Source organism: Mandrillus leucophaeus, unplaced genomic scaffold (assembly GCF_000951045.1).
Source record: "Mandrillus leucophaeus isolate KB7577 unplaced genomic scaffold, Mleu.le_1.0 Scaffold39, whole genome shotgun sequence".
In the NCBI taxonomy this organism is placed as follows: Eukaryota; Metazoa; Chordata; class Mammalia; order Primates; family Cercopithecidae; genus Mandrillus; species Mandrillus leucophaeus.
The window spans coordinates 5338476-5353854 of record NW_012104142.1 but is presented as its reverse complement, the minus strand read 5'-3'; the positions used below and the strand labels follow the sequence as shown (position 1 = coordinate 5353854).

The 15379-nt window shown below is 50.6% G+C and overlaps 1 protein-coding gene across 2 annotated transcripts; it reads left to right on the top strand.

Moving 5' to 3' along the window:
• The first annotated feature begins 1073 nt into the window (after positions 1-1073).
• Positions 1074-11146, top strand: SYNPO2L (synaptopodin 2-like). Of its 2 annotated transcripts, XM_011991141.1 has the most exons (4): positions 1074-1690; positions 3215-3366; positions 3821-4335; positions 8569-11143. In XM_011991141.1, the coding sequence occupies exons 1-4, from the start codon at positions 1586-1588 to the stop codon at positions 10731-10733; spliced, it is 2937 nt and encodes a 978-aa protein (XP_011846531.1). In that variant the 5' UTR covers positions 1074-1585; the 3' UTR covers positions 10734-11143. The 2 variants fall into 2 exon arrangements, with proteins under 2 accessions (XP_011846531.1, XP_011846533.1); XM_011991143.1 differs by lacking the exons at positions 1074-1690; positions 3215-3366; positions 3821-4335 and adding an exon at positions 6441-6566 and having other exon boundaries at positions 8569-11146.
• The last annotated feature ends 4233 nt before the right edge of the window (positions 11147-15379 follow it).

Here is a 15379-nt window from a genome sequence, read left to right as displayed (position 1 = left end):
TTTTTTTGGAGACAGGGTCTCACTCTGTCACCCAGGCTAGAGTGCTAGAGTGCAGTGGCAGGATCATGACTCACTGCAGCTTCAACCTCCAGGGCTCAAGCAACCCTCCCATGTCAATCTCCCAAGTAGCTGGGACTACAGGAGCATGTGACCAGGCAGGCCTGGCTAAATTTTTTTGTAGAAACAGGGTCTCACCATGTTACCCAGGCTGGTCTTGAACTCCTGTGCTCAAGCAATTCACCTGTCTCAGCCTCTCAAAGTGCTGGGATTACAGCACTTTGAGCTACTGCACCCAGCCCAAGTGTTTCTAGGACACAGAGGCATATACCAAGGCAAACAATATTTAGCATACACTAGGTGGGCAGCTATTTTATGAAACTCTGTAACCTTTGATAATCACAGTTATAGCACCATAATGTTGTGCCTTGTAACAGAGACATTCTTGTAATGGAAACCTAGAGACAAGTAGAGATTGTATTAACATGGTTTGGTATGTTTACGCACACCTACATACCTTTCCATGACCACGTATGTATTGCAATAGGTAATTTTTTTTTATAGTTTTTTAATTAATTAATTTTTTTTTTTGAGACGGAGTCTCGCTCTGTCACCCAGGAGTGCAGTGGCACGACATTGGCTCACCACAAGCTCCGCCTCCCGGGTTCACGCCATTCTCCTGCCTCTGCCTCCTGAGTGGCCGGGACTACAGGCACCTGCCACCACGCCCGGCTAATTTTTTGTATTTTTAGTAGAGACAGGGTTTCACCATGTTAGCCAGGATGGTCTTCATCTCCTGACCTCGTGATCCGCCCGCCTTGGCTCCCAAAGTGCTGGGATTACAGGCGTGAGCCACCACGCCCGGCCTATAGTTTTGTTTTGTTTTTAACATTTTTTAATAATAAAAAAATAGAGATAGGGCATGTCTCACCATGTTGTCCAGGCTGATCTCAAATTCCTGAACTCAAGAAATCCACCCACCTTGGCCTCCCAAAGTGCTAGGATTATAGGTGTGAGCCACCATGCCTGGCCCAGAATTTTAATTAACAGATAAATTTATATAGCGAGGGTGCATTCTTTCCTGGGATCTTGGAGCAAGCCCAGCCATTCTTTGCCGGCTATGGAATTGAAGCCCCTGCTGTTGCCACTTTGAAATGGTCTTTGGAGGAAAGCAGTTGAGATTAGCCCATGGTCCTATTAGAGAAGGCACAGTTCCTGAAAGGGTGTACATTGGTTATAGAGCCTAGAGAGTTTGTATTAGTCCTGAATAAAAGGCCCATGCAGGAGAATGGGGAACATGGAGGGCAGAAGTTTGTACTATAATTAGCTCTAGGACTAGCACAGATGGGGGAGGGAGGGGAGTGCAAGCAGCATCTATTTTGAGCACATCTGCGATTGATGGGACACGTGTGCTGGACTGTAATGATCCCAGGGCCAAGTTGCCTGCCTGTGGTGTGTGGTGTGGGGGGGAGGCCTGGGGCAGCAGGAGCAGGACAGCCGGACAGGAAGGCCGGACGGGGTTCGAGCACTTCAACTTCTCTCCCTGAGACACTGTTCCAACTCCGGGGGCCATAGGCCAAGCTGAGTGATGGGTGCTGAGGAGGAGGTGCTGGTCACACTATCAGGGGGAGCCCCCTGGGGCTTCCGACTTCAGGGGGGGGCCGAGCAGAGGAAACCCTTACAGGTGTCTAAGGTAAGGGAGAGCCCCTGAAATGAGGCTTCAGGGAAAGGGAACCCAAGGGTTCCTGGGAAAAGATGTGTGGTGGCATATGGTGGGGTTTGTGGGGGTGGGAGCCTGTGAAGATGGGGTGGGTAGTGGGCAGGGAAGCATGCTCAAGTCTCATAGTGGGAGTAGCATCTGACCACAGGCTTCTTGTGGGGGGTCTATTAGAAAACAGAATTCTTGGTTTTCAGGGAGCAGAGGAAAAAGAAAGACTCTGTTTTAGTTCCCTACAGCACTGTGGTATCAGAGGCCCAGCTCTGGTCATCCAGTGTTTGTTCTCTTGAGTATGTACCTCTACTCCAAACTCCAGAAATACAGGGAAGGTTCTAATTTCTCTCTGACTAAACTGATATGTGATGAACTGAAACTGCCTCGCACAGCCTAGCCCAGCCCAGTCCTACCCTGGCTCACCCTGCTCTGCCCATGCCTTCAGTGCTCTTTCCCTAGGTCAGATCCTTTCTCTCACTAGGCAAGACTTTTTTAGGTGCTAGGAGGGTTATGGCAAGATCTGGCTTCACAGACGTAGTCGTTACCCTTTTGGTTTCACCCCACAGGCTTAGTTTTCCGAACTGTAAAATGTGGGTAATAATAGTACTTGTACCTACTTTATGGAACCATTCTAAGGATTAAATGCAATAATACATGTAGCACAGTGCCCAACACTTAGTAAAAACTCAATAAATGGTAGCCACTACTACTATTATTACTTTGGCATACATACATTTGTGTGTACACATGACACACATATACCCAAATAATCACAATCTCCCAGAATCCCACTGGACTCCCTCCAACCTGGAGTACTGTTCTAAAATCTTGACTGTGTAATGGCACCTGGGGTTCCAAGGCCTAGTAGAGAATTACCGGCCAATATAGATACTGCCTTTGAAGAAAAAGCTTATGGAGATAACCAACATTCCTTTTCATTTTTTTTTTTCTTTTTGCCACAGTCTTACTCTATTGCCCAGGCTGGAGTGCAGTGATGTGATCTTGGCTCACTGCAACTTCTGCTTCCTGGGTTCAAGTGATTCTTTTGCCTCAGCCTCCCATCTGGGACTACATGTGCCCGCCACCACGGCCGGCTGATTTTTGTATTTTTAGTAGAAACAGGGTTTCACCCGTTGGCCAGGCTGGTCTTGAACTCCTGACCTCAAGTGATCCACCCGCCTAGGCCTCCCAAAGTGGCTTACAGGTGTGAGCCACTGCGCCCAGCCAGTAACCACCATTTCTAGTACCTACCCCATGTGGTTCTTCCCAAGCCTCTTTCATTCAGTGGTTACCCTATTTCCCACTATATGGTGTATTTCTTTCTCCAATCTGTATACTTTCTTCCCTCTAGACAGACCACTTCAACTGCAGCCACTTCCATGCATCTCCCCACCTTTCTTACCCTACAAAGTAAAATCCCCTCCTATGGGTCCTTCCTGTCTTTTCCTTTCATTCTATTCCCTTTGGAGCCCTCTCTTACCTACAATGTCTCCTTCAACATCTCAGATTCGAAGACGGAGCCAGGCTGGCAGAGCAGGACTCCGAGAGAAGGACCAGCTCTTGGCAATCAATGGGGTCTCTTGCACCAACCTCTCCCATGCCAGTGCCATGAGCCTCATCGATGCCTCAGGAAATCAGCTTGTCCTCACTGTGCAGCGGTATGGACCTCCCTCCTCTTCTCTTCCCCTAATCCAGGACTCCCATTGCCTGTCTCAGCTCTGTGTCTCACTGGCCTGGCTTTAGCAACTAACAGGTACCTATTTCTGCTCGTGCATTTCTGCTGGAGTGTAGATGGTTTGTGTCTGCCTCCCAGAGGGCTTGAATGTATCTGCAATTAAGGGATGGGGATGTCAGTGGGTATTTGACTGATGGGCCTACTTCAACCCCTGGCCTGTCTCCTCATTACATCTTCCTCTAAGCCTGTTTCCACTTACAGCCCTTTAAGCACATTTGCCTCCCAGCTTGTCTTCATATCTTCACTCTTCCCATCTCACCCATTCCAACTGTATGACAGCCTTCTCTCTCCCTTACCTCTTCCCTCTATCCCTTCCAGACCTCTCAAGCTGTCAGTACCTAGCCCATCTCTCAAGCTCTGTCATCTTTCCTATCCAGGGTAGCAGACGAGGGTCCTGTGCAATCTCCATCTCCCCATGAGCTTCAGGTGCTGTCACCCTTATCACCACTGAGTCCTGAGCCCCCTGGTGCTCCAGTTCCTCAGCCTCTTCAGCCTGGGAGTCTTCGTTCACCTCCTGATAGTGAGGCTTACTACGGAGAGACTGACAGTGATGCTGATGGTCCTGCCACGCAGGAGAAGCCTCGCCGACCTCGCCGCCGAGGCCCCACAAGGCCCACCCCTCCGGGTGCCCCACCTGATGAGGTCTACCTGTCTGACAGCCCTGCAGAGCCAGTACCTACTATCCCTGGCCCTTCCAGCCAGGGTGACAGCCGTGTGAGCTCCCCATCTTGGGAGGATGGGGCAGCCCTTCAGCCACCCCCAGCTGAGGCTCTGCTGTTACCCCATGGCCCCCTCCGGCCTGGTCCTCATCTCATCCCTATGGTGGGGCCTGTTCCCCACCCGGTGGCAGAAGATCTTACTACCACCTACACCCAGAAGGCCAAGCAAGCCAGTGAGTGCCTGAATCCCTTTTCCCCAGCCAGGATCCTTCAATCTGAGCCTTAAATCTACCCTTCTATAGCCATACATTCTCCCTACCTTGGGCCCCTTGGATACAGTCTTGGGGACAGGAGGAGAAGAGTATGAGTAGAAGGGGAGCATAATTACTCTCATGACCCCCATTATTTTTGCTGTTTGAACCAATGTGGCAAAAGGGTAAGGTGATTCAGTTCAACCAAGGAACAGGGTAAGTAGGGAAATTGGAAAGAGACACAAATAGATGAAGGGTTTGGTGGTGGTGATAACTGTTATTGTGTGTCATGATGGGGTGAAAGCAGAGTACAGACACAAGACAGGGGAGTATTTAAAAGCAGGTTGAAGGCTGGGCAAGGTGGCTCATACCTGTAATCCCAGCACTCTGGGAGGCTGAGGTAGGAGGATAGCATGAACCCAGGAGTTTGTTTTCTTTTTTTTTTTTTTTTTTTTTTTTTTAGATGGGAGTATGGCTCTTGTGCCTAGGCTGGAATGCAATGGCGTGATCTTGGCTCACTGCAACCTCCACCTCCCAGGTTCAAGCAATTCTCCTGCCTCAGCCTCCCGAGTAGCTGGGGTTACGGGCACCTGCTACCACACCTGGCTAATTTTTTGTATTTTTAGTAGAGACGGGGTTTTACCATATTGGTCAGGCTGGTCTCAAACTCCTGACCTCAGGTGATCTGCCTGCCTCGGCCTCCCAAAGTGCTGGGATTACAGGTATGAGCCACCGCTCCTGGCAGAAGCCAGAAGTTTGAGACCAGTCTGGACAACATCGTGAGTCTTTGTCTCCAATAAAAATTTAAAAATTAGCCAAGCACGGTGGCACATGTCTATGGTCCCAGGTACTTGGGAGGCTGAGGCCGGAGGATTGCTTGAGCCTGGGAGGTTTAGGCTGCAGTGAGCCATGTTTGCACCACTGCACTCCAGCATGAGCAACAGACCAAGACCCTGTCTTAAAAATAAATAAATAAATAATAAAAATTAATAAATAAAAGTGGGTCAAAGCTACAGGGGTTCTTTTTTTTTTTTTTTCTTTTTTTTTCTTTTTGAGGCAGAGTCTTGCACTGTCACCCAGACTGGAGTGCAATCTTGGCTCACTGCAACCTCTGCCTCCTGGGTTCAGGCGATTCTCCTGCCTCAGCCTCCCAAGTAGCTGGGATTAAAGGTGCCTGCCACCATGCCTGGCTAATTTTTTGTATTTTTAGTAGAGACGGGGTTTCACTACGTTGGCCAAGCTGGTCTTGAACTCCTGACCTCGTGATCCATCTGCCTCAGCCTCCCAAAGTGCTGGGATTACAGGCATGAGCCAAGGGGTTCTTTCTAGTGTTACTTGCAGGTACCTTTGACATTTGCAAGTTCCGTTAGGATTCCTGGGGACTGAGAGGCTATGGGATGATCATGAGATCCCGGGGAAGTGGCAGAGGGAGGGAGCTTTGGCTTTGGCTCCTTATCTCAGGCAAGAATGTTGGCCTGGGCAGAAAAAGCCCATTCCACTTATCTCAGGCTCTTTGCTATTTTTGATGTGAGCGACAGAACAAGGTCTAAGGGTAAACTTTCTCCCTACTCTATGCCTCCTGTGCCTTTCCCACAGAGACCGTTCTTGTTACCTCTGAAATCTCAGGATTCCCCCTCTAGTTATATTTCTTTCCTTTCCTCCACCATTTTGATTCCTGATCCTTAGAACTTTGTATCTCTCAGTTTGGAGTGGAGGCTAAGGACATGAGAGTTGAGAGTCTGACATCCCTGAGTGTCCAATATCCTAGGAATTCCAGATGTGTGCCTAGGATCCCATGCTTTCCTCAATTCTCCACTTATCTCCCCCTCCCTTCCCATAATGCTGGATGAGACTGTAGCTACTGGCTCAGAGGTATTTTTAGTCAAGCAGACCTCATTGTCTGCTGGGGTGGGGTTGGGGGAAGGGAAAGCAGGTGCCCACGTCCATCACACCGGCACTTGTGGGGCAGCCCAGAGAAGGGACAGGGCCAGGTTCCAAAAATAGCACAGTGAGCTCATTCAGCTGCCAGCTCTGGGGACAAGACAAAGGGGCTTTAAAAGGCGTGGGGGTGGCTCAAGCTGGTCCTGCTCCAGCCAACACTGCCTTTCTCAGCATGGAGACCTTTGAGCCCATCAGCCAAGAGCCCCTCAGCCAAGTCAGCTACGACAAAGCCCCAGACCCAGTTCCTGAGCTCCAAGACTCATTCTATGCAGGTACTACCCTCCCATATCTATGAGAGTCTGGGGTCTAGAATGGAGGGGAAGATGTCAACAGTTTAGGAAGGGCAGTCTTTGGGAAAGGTCTTACTCTCTTGTTCCTTCCTTTTTGCTGTCCTCTTCCTCCTTTTCTCAGGAGAGTTTCACTGACCCTTTCTCAGTGATGCTATGATCACATGTCAAAGGGGTTTGTGACCACAAGAGCTGTAGAAAACTCATGGGAACAGAGTGTGTATGAGTACATTATGAATACATGAAGGCATGTATGTGTGAGTCGTGGGACAAGATATGTGTGAACAAGAAAGTGTCCATATAAAGAAAGTATAGTGTCAAGAAGGCTTTAATAGTAATGGTTATAGTGGGCCTTCACACTGTGTTAAGTGCTAAATTTACTATATTATCTCAGTTAATCCTTATAGCAATCCTATGAGGTAGCCATTGTCTACCCTCGTTTACAGATGAGGAAACCGAACTTTAATGAGGTGAGGTAACTCTCCCAAGAACCAAAACCCTGAACTGAACTCTGACTCCAGGGCCTGTTGTCTCATCCACAGCACTATTCTGAGGTATAAACGCTGGGATGACAGGAATGACAAAAATGAAAAAAATTCCATCTACTTTCCACTCAAGGTACCACGCTCATTACAAAGGAGCTCATTACAAAGGAGCGTGGTACCTTGAGTGGAAAGTAGATGGAATTTCAATAATTTTTCAGGAGGAACTGGGGACCATGGACCAGAGAGTATCCATGTGCAAGGCGGGGTCCTCGCAGCAGGGCAGACTCTCCCATTTCCTGGCCCCACCTACCCAGGCCCCACATGGCATGGAAAGCCCTGCCCTGGTTCCCTTTAGCACATTGTCCTTGTGTGCCTGGATGGCAGTGGCTGCCTGAGCTCTCTACATAGAGACAGTTCTGACCCCCAAAGAAGCCCACGCCACTACCATCCCCAGCTTGGGGGAAATAATATATTTAGCTGGTGACCTTGAGGTATCCTAAAGATTTGGAGTGTTGCCTTGGAGAACATTACCCTGACTTCTCCTGCGTCTTGGATGGAGACTACCCCTGACTGTGAGTAGCAGAGGTGTGAAGCCCAGACGACTGCCTTGGCAGTTGGAAGGCCGAGATAAACTTTAGAATTCTGTCTACACTGTTAGTAACAGGGTTTCTGCAGGGAGGTCTCTGGGATGAAGGGCCACCTAGAGCATGTAGGTGTGTGAATGTATTTGAGTGATGGTGTTTTTACATGGGCACGTGTATTTACATATATGTATGTGAATGGAGCTGTATGTAAGCTGGGGTATATGTGAATGAGAGAGAAAAGTAAATAGGAGAAAGTACGCCTACAGTTGACTTTCACTAGACGGCTATTCTTGTTGAAGTGTTGTGTGGTAGGAGTTATTTCTGTGAATGTGTATGATGTGGATTGCATGAGGGGGGTGGAATTGTCAATGAAGATCCTCATTGCTAAGGGTTCTTTGTGTCCATATCATAGGGGTAAGGGGTAGCAGAGAGGATGAGTCGTAAGCTTCATGAGAAGCCTCCTAACGTGGTCCCTATGGTGGGTGGAAAGTGTTCCTTCTCATCTTTCCTCTCCCTGGGACCTGCTTCTCTCTCTGTCTGCCATGGAGAGTGACACATCTTTCTCCTCCCCTTCCCATTGCCAGTCAGGAATGGGAGGTAGGTGAGGAATGTGTGTGGGGTGGATAAGAGCACATCTCTTGGAAGATAGGAGCAGAATAGCAGTAAGATGGGATGGAAGGGCTGTGGTCAGAGCAGTGTCAGGGCAGTCAACTGGACTTTGCCTTATCTTTAACTGTCCTTGGTTTCACCTTTCACCCTCCACTCTGCCCCTAAGTCAGAGGACTTTGTCACAGGGGACATTGTGGGTCGGGCCAGTGCAAGAGGGAGCTTGCTGGGATGGGAGGTGAAAGCCTTGGGGAACAGGACTAGAAGAGGCTGGGAAGACCCATTGACCATTTTACTTCTTGGCCTCCCCAGAACTGCAACGTGCAGAGAGCCTCCAAGAGAAAAGCATAAAAGAGGCCAAGACCAAATGCAGGACAATTGCATCCCTGCTCACTGCAGCCCCCAACCCCCACTCCAAAGGGGTGCTTATGTTTAAGAAACGGCGGCAGAGAGCCAAGAAGTACACTCTGGTGAGCTTCGGGGCTGCTGCTGGGACGGGCGCTGAGGAGGAGGACGGCGTTCCCCCAACGAGTGAGTCGGAGCTGGACGAAGAAGCCTTCTCCGACGCCCGCAGCCTCACCAATCAATCTGACTGGGACAGTCCCTATCTGGACATGGAGCTTGCCAGGGCGGGCTCAAGAGCATCAGAGGGCCAGGGCTCTGGGCTGGGAGGGCAGCTGAGTGAGGTCTCTGGGCGAGGGGTGCAGCTCTTTGAACAGCAGCGCCAGCGCGCAGACTCCAGCACCCAGGAACTGGTGCGGGCCGAACCAGCAGCCATGCTCAACGGGGAGGGCCTGCAGCCACCACCTCGGGCCCAGAGTGCTCCCCCAGAAGCGGCTGTGCTCCCACCCAGCCCCTTGCCGGCCCCTGTAGCCAGCCCCAGACCCTTCCAACCAGGTGGTGGAGTCCCGACCCCAACTCCAAACATCTTTAACCGGTCAGCTAGGCCCTTTACCCCGGGCCTACAAGGGCAGCGGCCAACTACGACCTCGGTTATTTTCCGGCCTTTAGCCCCCAGGAGGGCCAACGACAGCCTGGGGGGCCTCAGCCCCGCCCCACCCCCCTTCTTGTCTTCTCCGCAGGGGCCCACCCCTCTGCCCAGCTTCACGTCAGGGGTTCCCAGTCACGCACCAGACTCTGGTTCCCCCAGCGCCTCACGCTCCTCGGGCCCTGTGACAGCCACCAGCTCCCTGTACATCCCAGCCCCCAGTCGGCCTGTCACTCCAGGCGGAACCCCAGAGCCCCCCGCTCCTCCTAGCGCAGCTGCCATGACCTCCACAGCTTCTATCTTCCTATCTGCGCCTTTGCGACCCTCTGTGCGCCCAGAGATGCCTGCCCCAGGCCCAGGGGCTCCTGAGCCCCCCAGCGCTCGGGAGCAGCGCATCTCTGTGCCAGCTGCCCGCACGGGTATCCTGCAGGAGGCCCGGCGCCGGGGGACCCGGAAGCAGATGTTCCGGCCGGGAAAGGAGGAGACGAAGAACTCGCCCAACCCCGAGCTGCTATCGCTGGTACAGAACCTGGATGAAAAGCCCCGGGCCGGAGGTGCAGAATCTGGTCCTGAGGAGGATGCTCTGAGCCTCGGGGCTGAAGCCTGCAACTTCATGCAGCCAGTAGGGGCCAAGAGTTACAAGACCCTGCCTCCCGTGACACCTAAGACCCCTCCTCCAATGGCTCCCAAGACCCCGCCCCCTATGACTCCTAAGACTCCACCCCCAGTGGCTCCTAAGCCCCCATCTCGAGGGCTCCTTGATGGGCTCGTGAATGGGGCAGTCTCTTCAGCTGTAATCCCTGAGCCACCAAGGCTGCAGGGCAGGGGTGGGGAGCTATTTGCTAAGCGGCAGAGCCGTGCGGACAGGTATGTGGTGGAAGGTACACCTGGTCCTGGTCTTGGCCCTCGGCCTAGAAGTCCTTCTCCTACCCCGTCTCTGCCCCCTTCCTGGAAATATTCACCCAACATCCGTGCCCCACCTCCTATTGCTTACAACCCACTGCTCTCTCCCTTTTTCCCCCAGGCGGCCCGAACTCTCCCTAAGGCCCAATCCCAGGGGCCTCGGGCAACACCCAAGCAGGGCATCAAGGCTCTAGATTTTATGCGGCATCAGCCCTATCAACTTAAAACTGCCATGTTCTGTTTTGATGAGGTTCCCCCGACTCCTGGCCCTACCGCCTCAGGGCCCCCCAAAACTGCCCGAGTCCAGGAGATTCGCCGGTTTTCCACTCCGGCGCCCCAGCCCACTGCAGAACCCCTGGTTCCCACTGTGCTTGCCCCGCGAGCAGCCACTACACTGGATGAGCCCATCTGGAGAACAGAGCTGGCCTCAGCCCCTGTTCCTAGCCCAGCCCCTCCTCCAGAGTCTCCCAGGGGCCTTGGGGCTTCTCCCAGCTCCTGTGGTTTCCAGGTAGCCAGGCCCCGATTCTCAGCCACCAGAACAGGATTGCAGGCTCATGTGTGGAGGCCTGGGGCAGGGCACCAGTGAGCAGGCACAGGTCCCAGGACCAAGGAGAGGTGGAACATCCAGTTCCTAAAGTTGCTTCTCCTACCCTATCCCACCCCCTGTCACTGGCATCTGGAAGCTAAATTGCCTCATGCCAGAGATAGTTTCCAAGTTGATGTCCCCATCCCCCACCTTCCTCCTCACTCTCTACCTCCCTGCCGCTTTCCAACCATGTCTGCTTTGGTATCTTTGCCTCTCTTTGTCTCTGCATTTCCTTGCCTGGATCTCTGTCTTTATTTCCAGACTTCTCCACCCGTATTCCTCCACAGATCTCTCTTCCTTGACATTTGTGCTTTTCTCCGTGGGCCTCATTTTAATGTTCAGTGAGAAGTAAACAGAGCAGAAGTGACCACTGGGACCTTAAGCAAGAAGCTCACCACCAGGCACACAGCAAAGGGACTGAACTGACCGTTGTTTGCCCTAAGCCACCCTCACCCCCTACTCTGCTTTCCCAAGCTTGGCTGGCATATACCTAGGCCTGTGTGTGTGTGCGCGCACAGATGTGCTCTTCCGTCTGAGGCATGAGTAAGAGAGGAGGTCAAAATAAAGACCCAATCTGAGTCTTATTGTTGTACTGATAGAAGGGTCAGATATCCCCACATGGAGTTGAGTGGGAGAAAGAGATTCGCTAGAGAATAACTCCTTAGAGACCAATGTCTGTAGCAGGTGTCCAGCATCTTGTGAAAGTTATGGAGCATGAAAAGACTGAAGGGCCAGGAAAGTTTGCATGGGCTGAGTTGTATCAGCTAGACCAGGAATAGAACAAATAATTCTATTCCTCAGGATTTCAGAAAGTTAGCAACTTGAGAGGCCAGTGCTGAGCAAACCAGTACCCAGGAAATGAAAAAAAAGAAAATTCCCTATGAGAATGAACAGATCATTGGCTTCATTGCCTCATGAGCTTGAGAGAAAGGAGAAGAGAGTCAGAGTGTGGAGAGTGAGGCTGAAACCAGAAGCATGGCAGAAATGAGTTTAAATGATTGAGCCACAGACAGAAGTATGGTGAGGGACAATGCCATATTGGGAAAAAGTAAAGTTGGGTAACAAGAAACCAACTGTGTGTGAGAAGGGAATTGGAAAAAAAATTTGAGGGAGAAGAATGTATTTGTTAGAATGGAAGGGGATAATGGCAGAAGGGAGGTGTGAGGGTGTGTGCTGAGTGTTGGAAGAACAGTTGGTGTCTGTGTGACTTTCCTTGAGTCTGTCCTTCAGTGTGTCTTCTACAGCTTGCCATGACTACCTCGGAAAAAGCAGAGAAACACCCAGAAACCTCTTTTCAGTACCACCCCATCCCTCAAAACCCCAGCTCTTGCTTCTTTTCAGCTTCAGGTCCTGATCTCTGATCTTAGAGGAGTGTGGACTCCCTTCTCACCAAGACCACCATCAGCTACGTTTGCCGTTTAATCTGGAAAGTGATAATTTTCCTTTGCTTGTTGGGTGTGAGTCACAATACTTTGGTTTGTGCACAAGAATAAATTTATGCCCCATACCTTCTGTTGCTGTTATCTTCTAGTTTTATACCTAAATCCTGATCTCTCCTTGATCTTCTTTAACCCATTCCCCGATCTGATTTCCGATCTGTCTCTATTCCTGTCCTCCCATTTTTCACCCTTTTGCCCTTTGTTCCCAGTTCTTTTGCTCTTTTCTACCAATTCTGTCCTGCTCTGATTTAGCCACCTCCATCACTCTTCTTGGTTCCCTCTCCCCATAGTCTTCATCCAAATTCTCCCCTTTCCTTCCCTTGCCTCATACTTTCCAGGCAAGGCCTCAGTTCACAAAACTCAGAGAAGTTGGAAAGGCCCTCTGAGCCCTTTGCCGTCAATATTTCCTTGCTCCTTAGAGGAAGCAACCATATTAAACAGTCTCTGGGAATTAAATGGAGAGAAAGCAACAGCTGGAGGGGAACGTGGGATGGGAGAGGGAAGAAGAAAGGTGAATTGAGACTACTAAAGAAGGGAGGGCATTAGAGGTAGGTGAGAATTAAAGACTTCAGAGAAGGAAAGTGCCATTGCTCCTATTCTGCCAGCAGAGGGCATGTTTGTGCCAATAATCAGACCCAGGCTGCAGACTCTCCCAAGTGCACTATCTCCTAATCCCAAAGAAAGATCTCAGAGACCATAGGCTAAATAGCCTGTCTTCACCCACTCAGTCGTTTAGGGTACTCAGTTGAAGGAGATCAAACTTTCAGTTTGTTTTTGGTTTTGAGGGTGAGGGTGGTTGTGATGATGAAGTCAGTCACCTTTCGCTATTTATATTTCTTCTTCTTCTTTTTTTTTTTTTTTTTGAGATGGCGTCTCCCTCTGTGGCCCAGGCTGGAGTGCAGTGGGTGCAATTTCAGCTCACTGCAACCTCTGCTTCCTGGGTTCAAGTGATTCTCCTGCCTCAGCCTCCCGGGTAGCTGGGATTACAGGCACGCGCCACCATGCCTGGCAAATTTTTGTGTGTGTGTGTGTGTGTGTGTGTATATATATATATATATATATTTTTTTTTTTTTTTTTTTTTTTTTTTTTTTTTTTTTTTTTTTGAGACGGAGTCTTGCTCTGTCACCCAGGCTGGAGTGCAGTGGCCGGATCTCAGCTCACTGCAAGCTCCTCCTCTCGGGTTCACGCCATTCTCCTGCCTCAGCCTCCTGAGTAGCTGGGACTACAGGCACCAGCCACCTCGCCCGGCTAGTTTTTTGTATTTTTTAGTAGAGACAGGGTTTCACCGTGTTAGCCAGGATGGTCTCGATCTCCTGACCTCGTGATCCGCCCGTCTCAGCCTCCCAAAGTGCTGGGATTACAGGCTTGAGCCACCGCGCCCGGCCTAATTTTTGTATTTTTAGTAGAGCTGGGGTTTCACTATGTTGGCCAGGCTGGTCTTGAACTCCTGACCTCAAGTGATCCACCCACCTCAGCCTCCTAAAGTGCTGGGATTACAGGCATGAGCCAACGTGCCCGGCCTATTTTTTCTTCTAATTTTTTTCCTTGGGTTGGGAGGGAATGGAGGAGGACAAAAGATGAGGGGTCTGGAGGCATAACTGGCCTGGGCAGAAGCCAACTGGGAGGGGATACCTTTTAGGGTCTCCACAGGATGGAAAAAGGACATGGTCAGGAAGAGTAAAGAGTGCAGAAAGGGACAAAGGAAGCTACAAAAGCCAGTTCCTGGTGTACCTGTAGTCCCAGCTACTCAGAGGCTGAGGTAGGAGGATCACTTGTGCCCAGGTGTTTGAGTCCAGCCTGGGCAACATAGTGAGACCCCATCTCTAAAATAAAGAAATAATTTTTTAAAAAGCCAGCTAGGCACAGTGGCTGATGCCTGCAATCCTAGCACTTTGGGAGTCTAAGACAGGAGGATTGCTTGAGCCCAGGAGTTTAAGACCAGCCTCGGCAACATAGCAAAACCCTGTCTCTACAAAACATATGAAAATTAGCTGGGTGTGGTGGCATGTACCAGCAGGCCTGGCTACCTGGGAGGCTGAGGTCGAAAGATTACCTGAGCCTGTGGAGGCTGAGGTTGCAGTGAGCCCAAATTGTGCCACTGCACTTCAGCACAGGCAACAGAGTGAGACCCTGTCTCAAATAAATAAACAAAGCCACTTCCTCAGGTAGCAGCAACAGGGTGGTAGTGGCTGCAGCAGAAGTGCTGCCACAGCTGGTTCCAGAATCTAAGCAGAAGGTGGAGGAAGATCATGCAGCTACTGAAGACGGAGCTGGGCAAATGATAGGCTTTCCCCAAGGGGGACTCTGAAGCTTGTGACCCTGCCCAGAAACTCTGCTGGAACAGTACAAATGGCACAGTCCAGATCCTATGTGGTATGTGCTCCCTTTGAAGGAAATATCACATAGAAACCTCAGAGAGCCTATATGTGCTTCTCATGGAGAAATCGATGTCTATCCCGCCCAGCAGGTTGAGCTGAGCACCTCAACAGCAAATGGAGGTTAAAAGGCAGATCCTGGCTGGGCATGGTGGCTAGAGAATAACTCCTTAGAGACTAGATCCTGGCAGTGGCTCACGCCTGTAATTCTAGCACTTTGCGAGGCCGAGGCAGGTGGATCACCTGAGGTCAGGAGTTTGAGACCAGCCTGGTCAACGTAGTGAAACCCCATCTCTACTAAAAATACAAATATTAGCTGGGCATGGTGGCAGACACCTATAATCCCAGCTACTCAGTAGGCTGAGGCAGGAGAATCGCTTGAATCCGGGAGGTGGAGGTTGCAGTAAGCCGAGATCGCACCATTGCACTCCAGCCTGGGCAACAAGAGTGAAACTCCATCTCAAAAAAAAAAAAAAAAAAAAAGGCAGATCCAAGTATTTGCCTTTTCTTAAAACTGCCAGAGCTCAAGAGGAAAGAATAGAGTGAGGCAGACAGAATAATTGTCAAGTATTCCCCACATAATTCCTTTGTAGGAGGTACTGGGTTTGCTATCCAGGAACTTTAAAAGAGCAGTTCCATTGTGAAGACTTCCCTTTTTGTCCCCAAACATAGAGCTTTAAGCCCTCCCTGCCCCAAATACACCCACAGGTCTCTCTACTCTGCCTTGGATTGGCTCTGTGTGGCCCTCAGGGCATGTTCCCCAGACTCTCTCTCTGACTGAATTCCTATCCAATACTTGCTGTCTACTTCCTGTCTCCCTCTCAGTCTTCA

What these genes read in the sequence shown, in the direction of transcription:
- SYNPO2L (XM_011991141.1), top strand. Translation starts at nt 1,586, where the DNA reads ATGGGTGCTGAGGAGGAGGTGCTGGTCACACTATCAGGGGGAGCCCCC. An exon ending in AACCCTTACAGGTGTCTAAG is followed by an intron (nt 1,691 to 3,214) that starts GTAAGGGAGAGC and finishes TCAACATCTCAG; the next exon opens with ATTCGAAGACGGAGCCAGGC. An exon ending in CTTGTCCTCACTGTGCAGCG is followed by an intron (nt 3,367 to 3,820) that starts GTATGGACCTCC and finishes TTTCCTATCCAG; the next exon opens with GGTAGCAGACGAGGGTCCTG.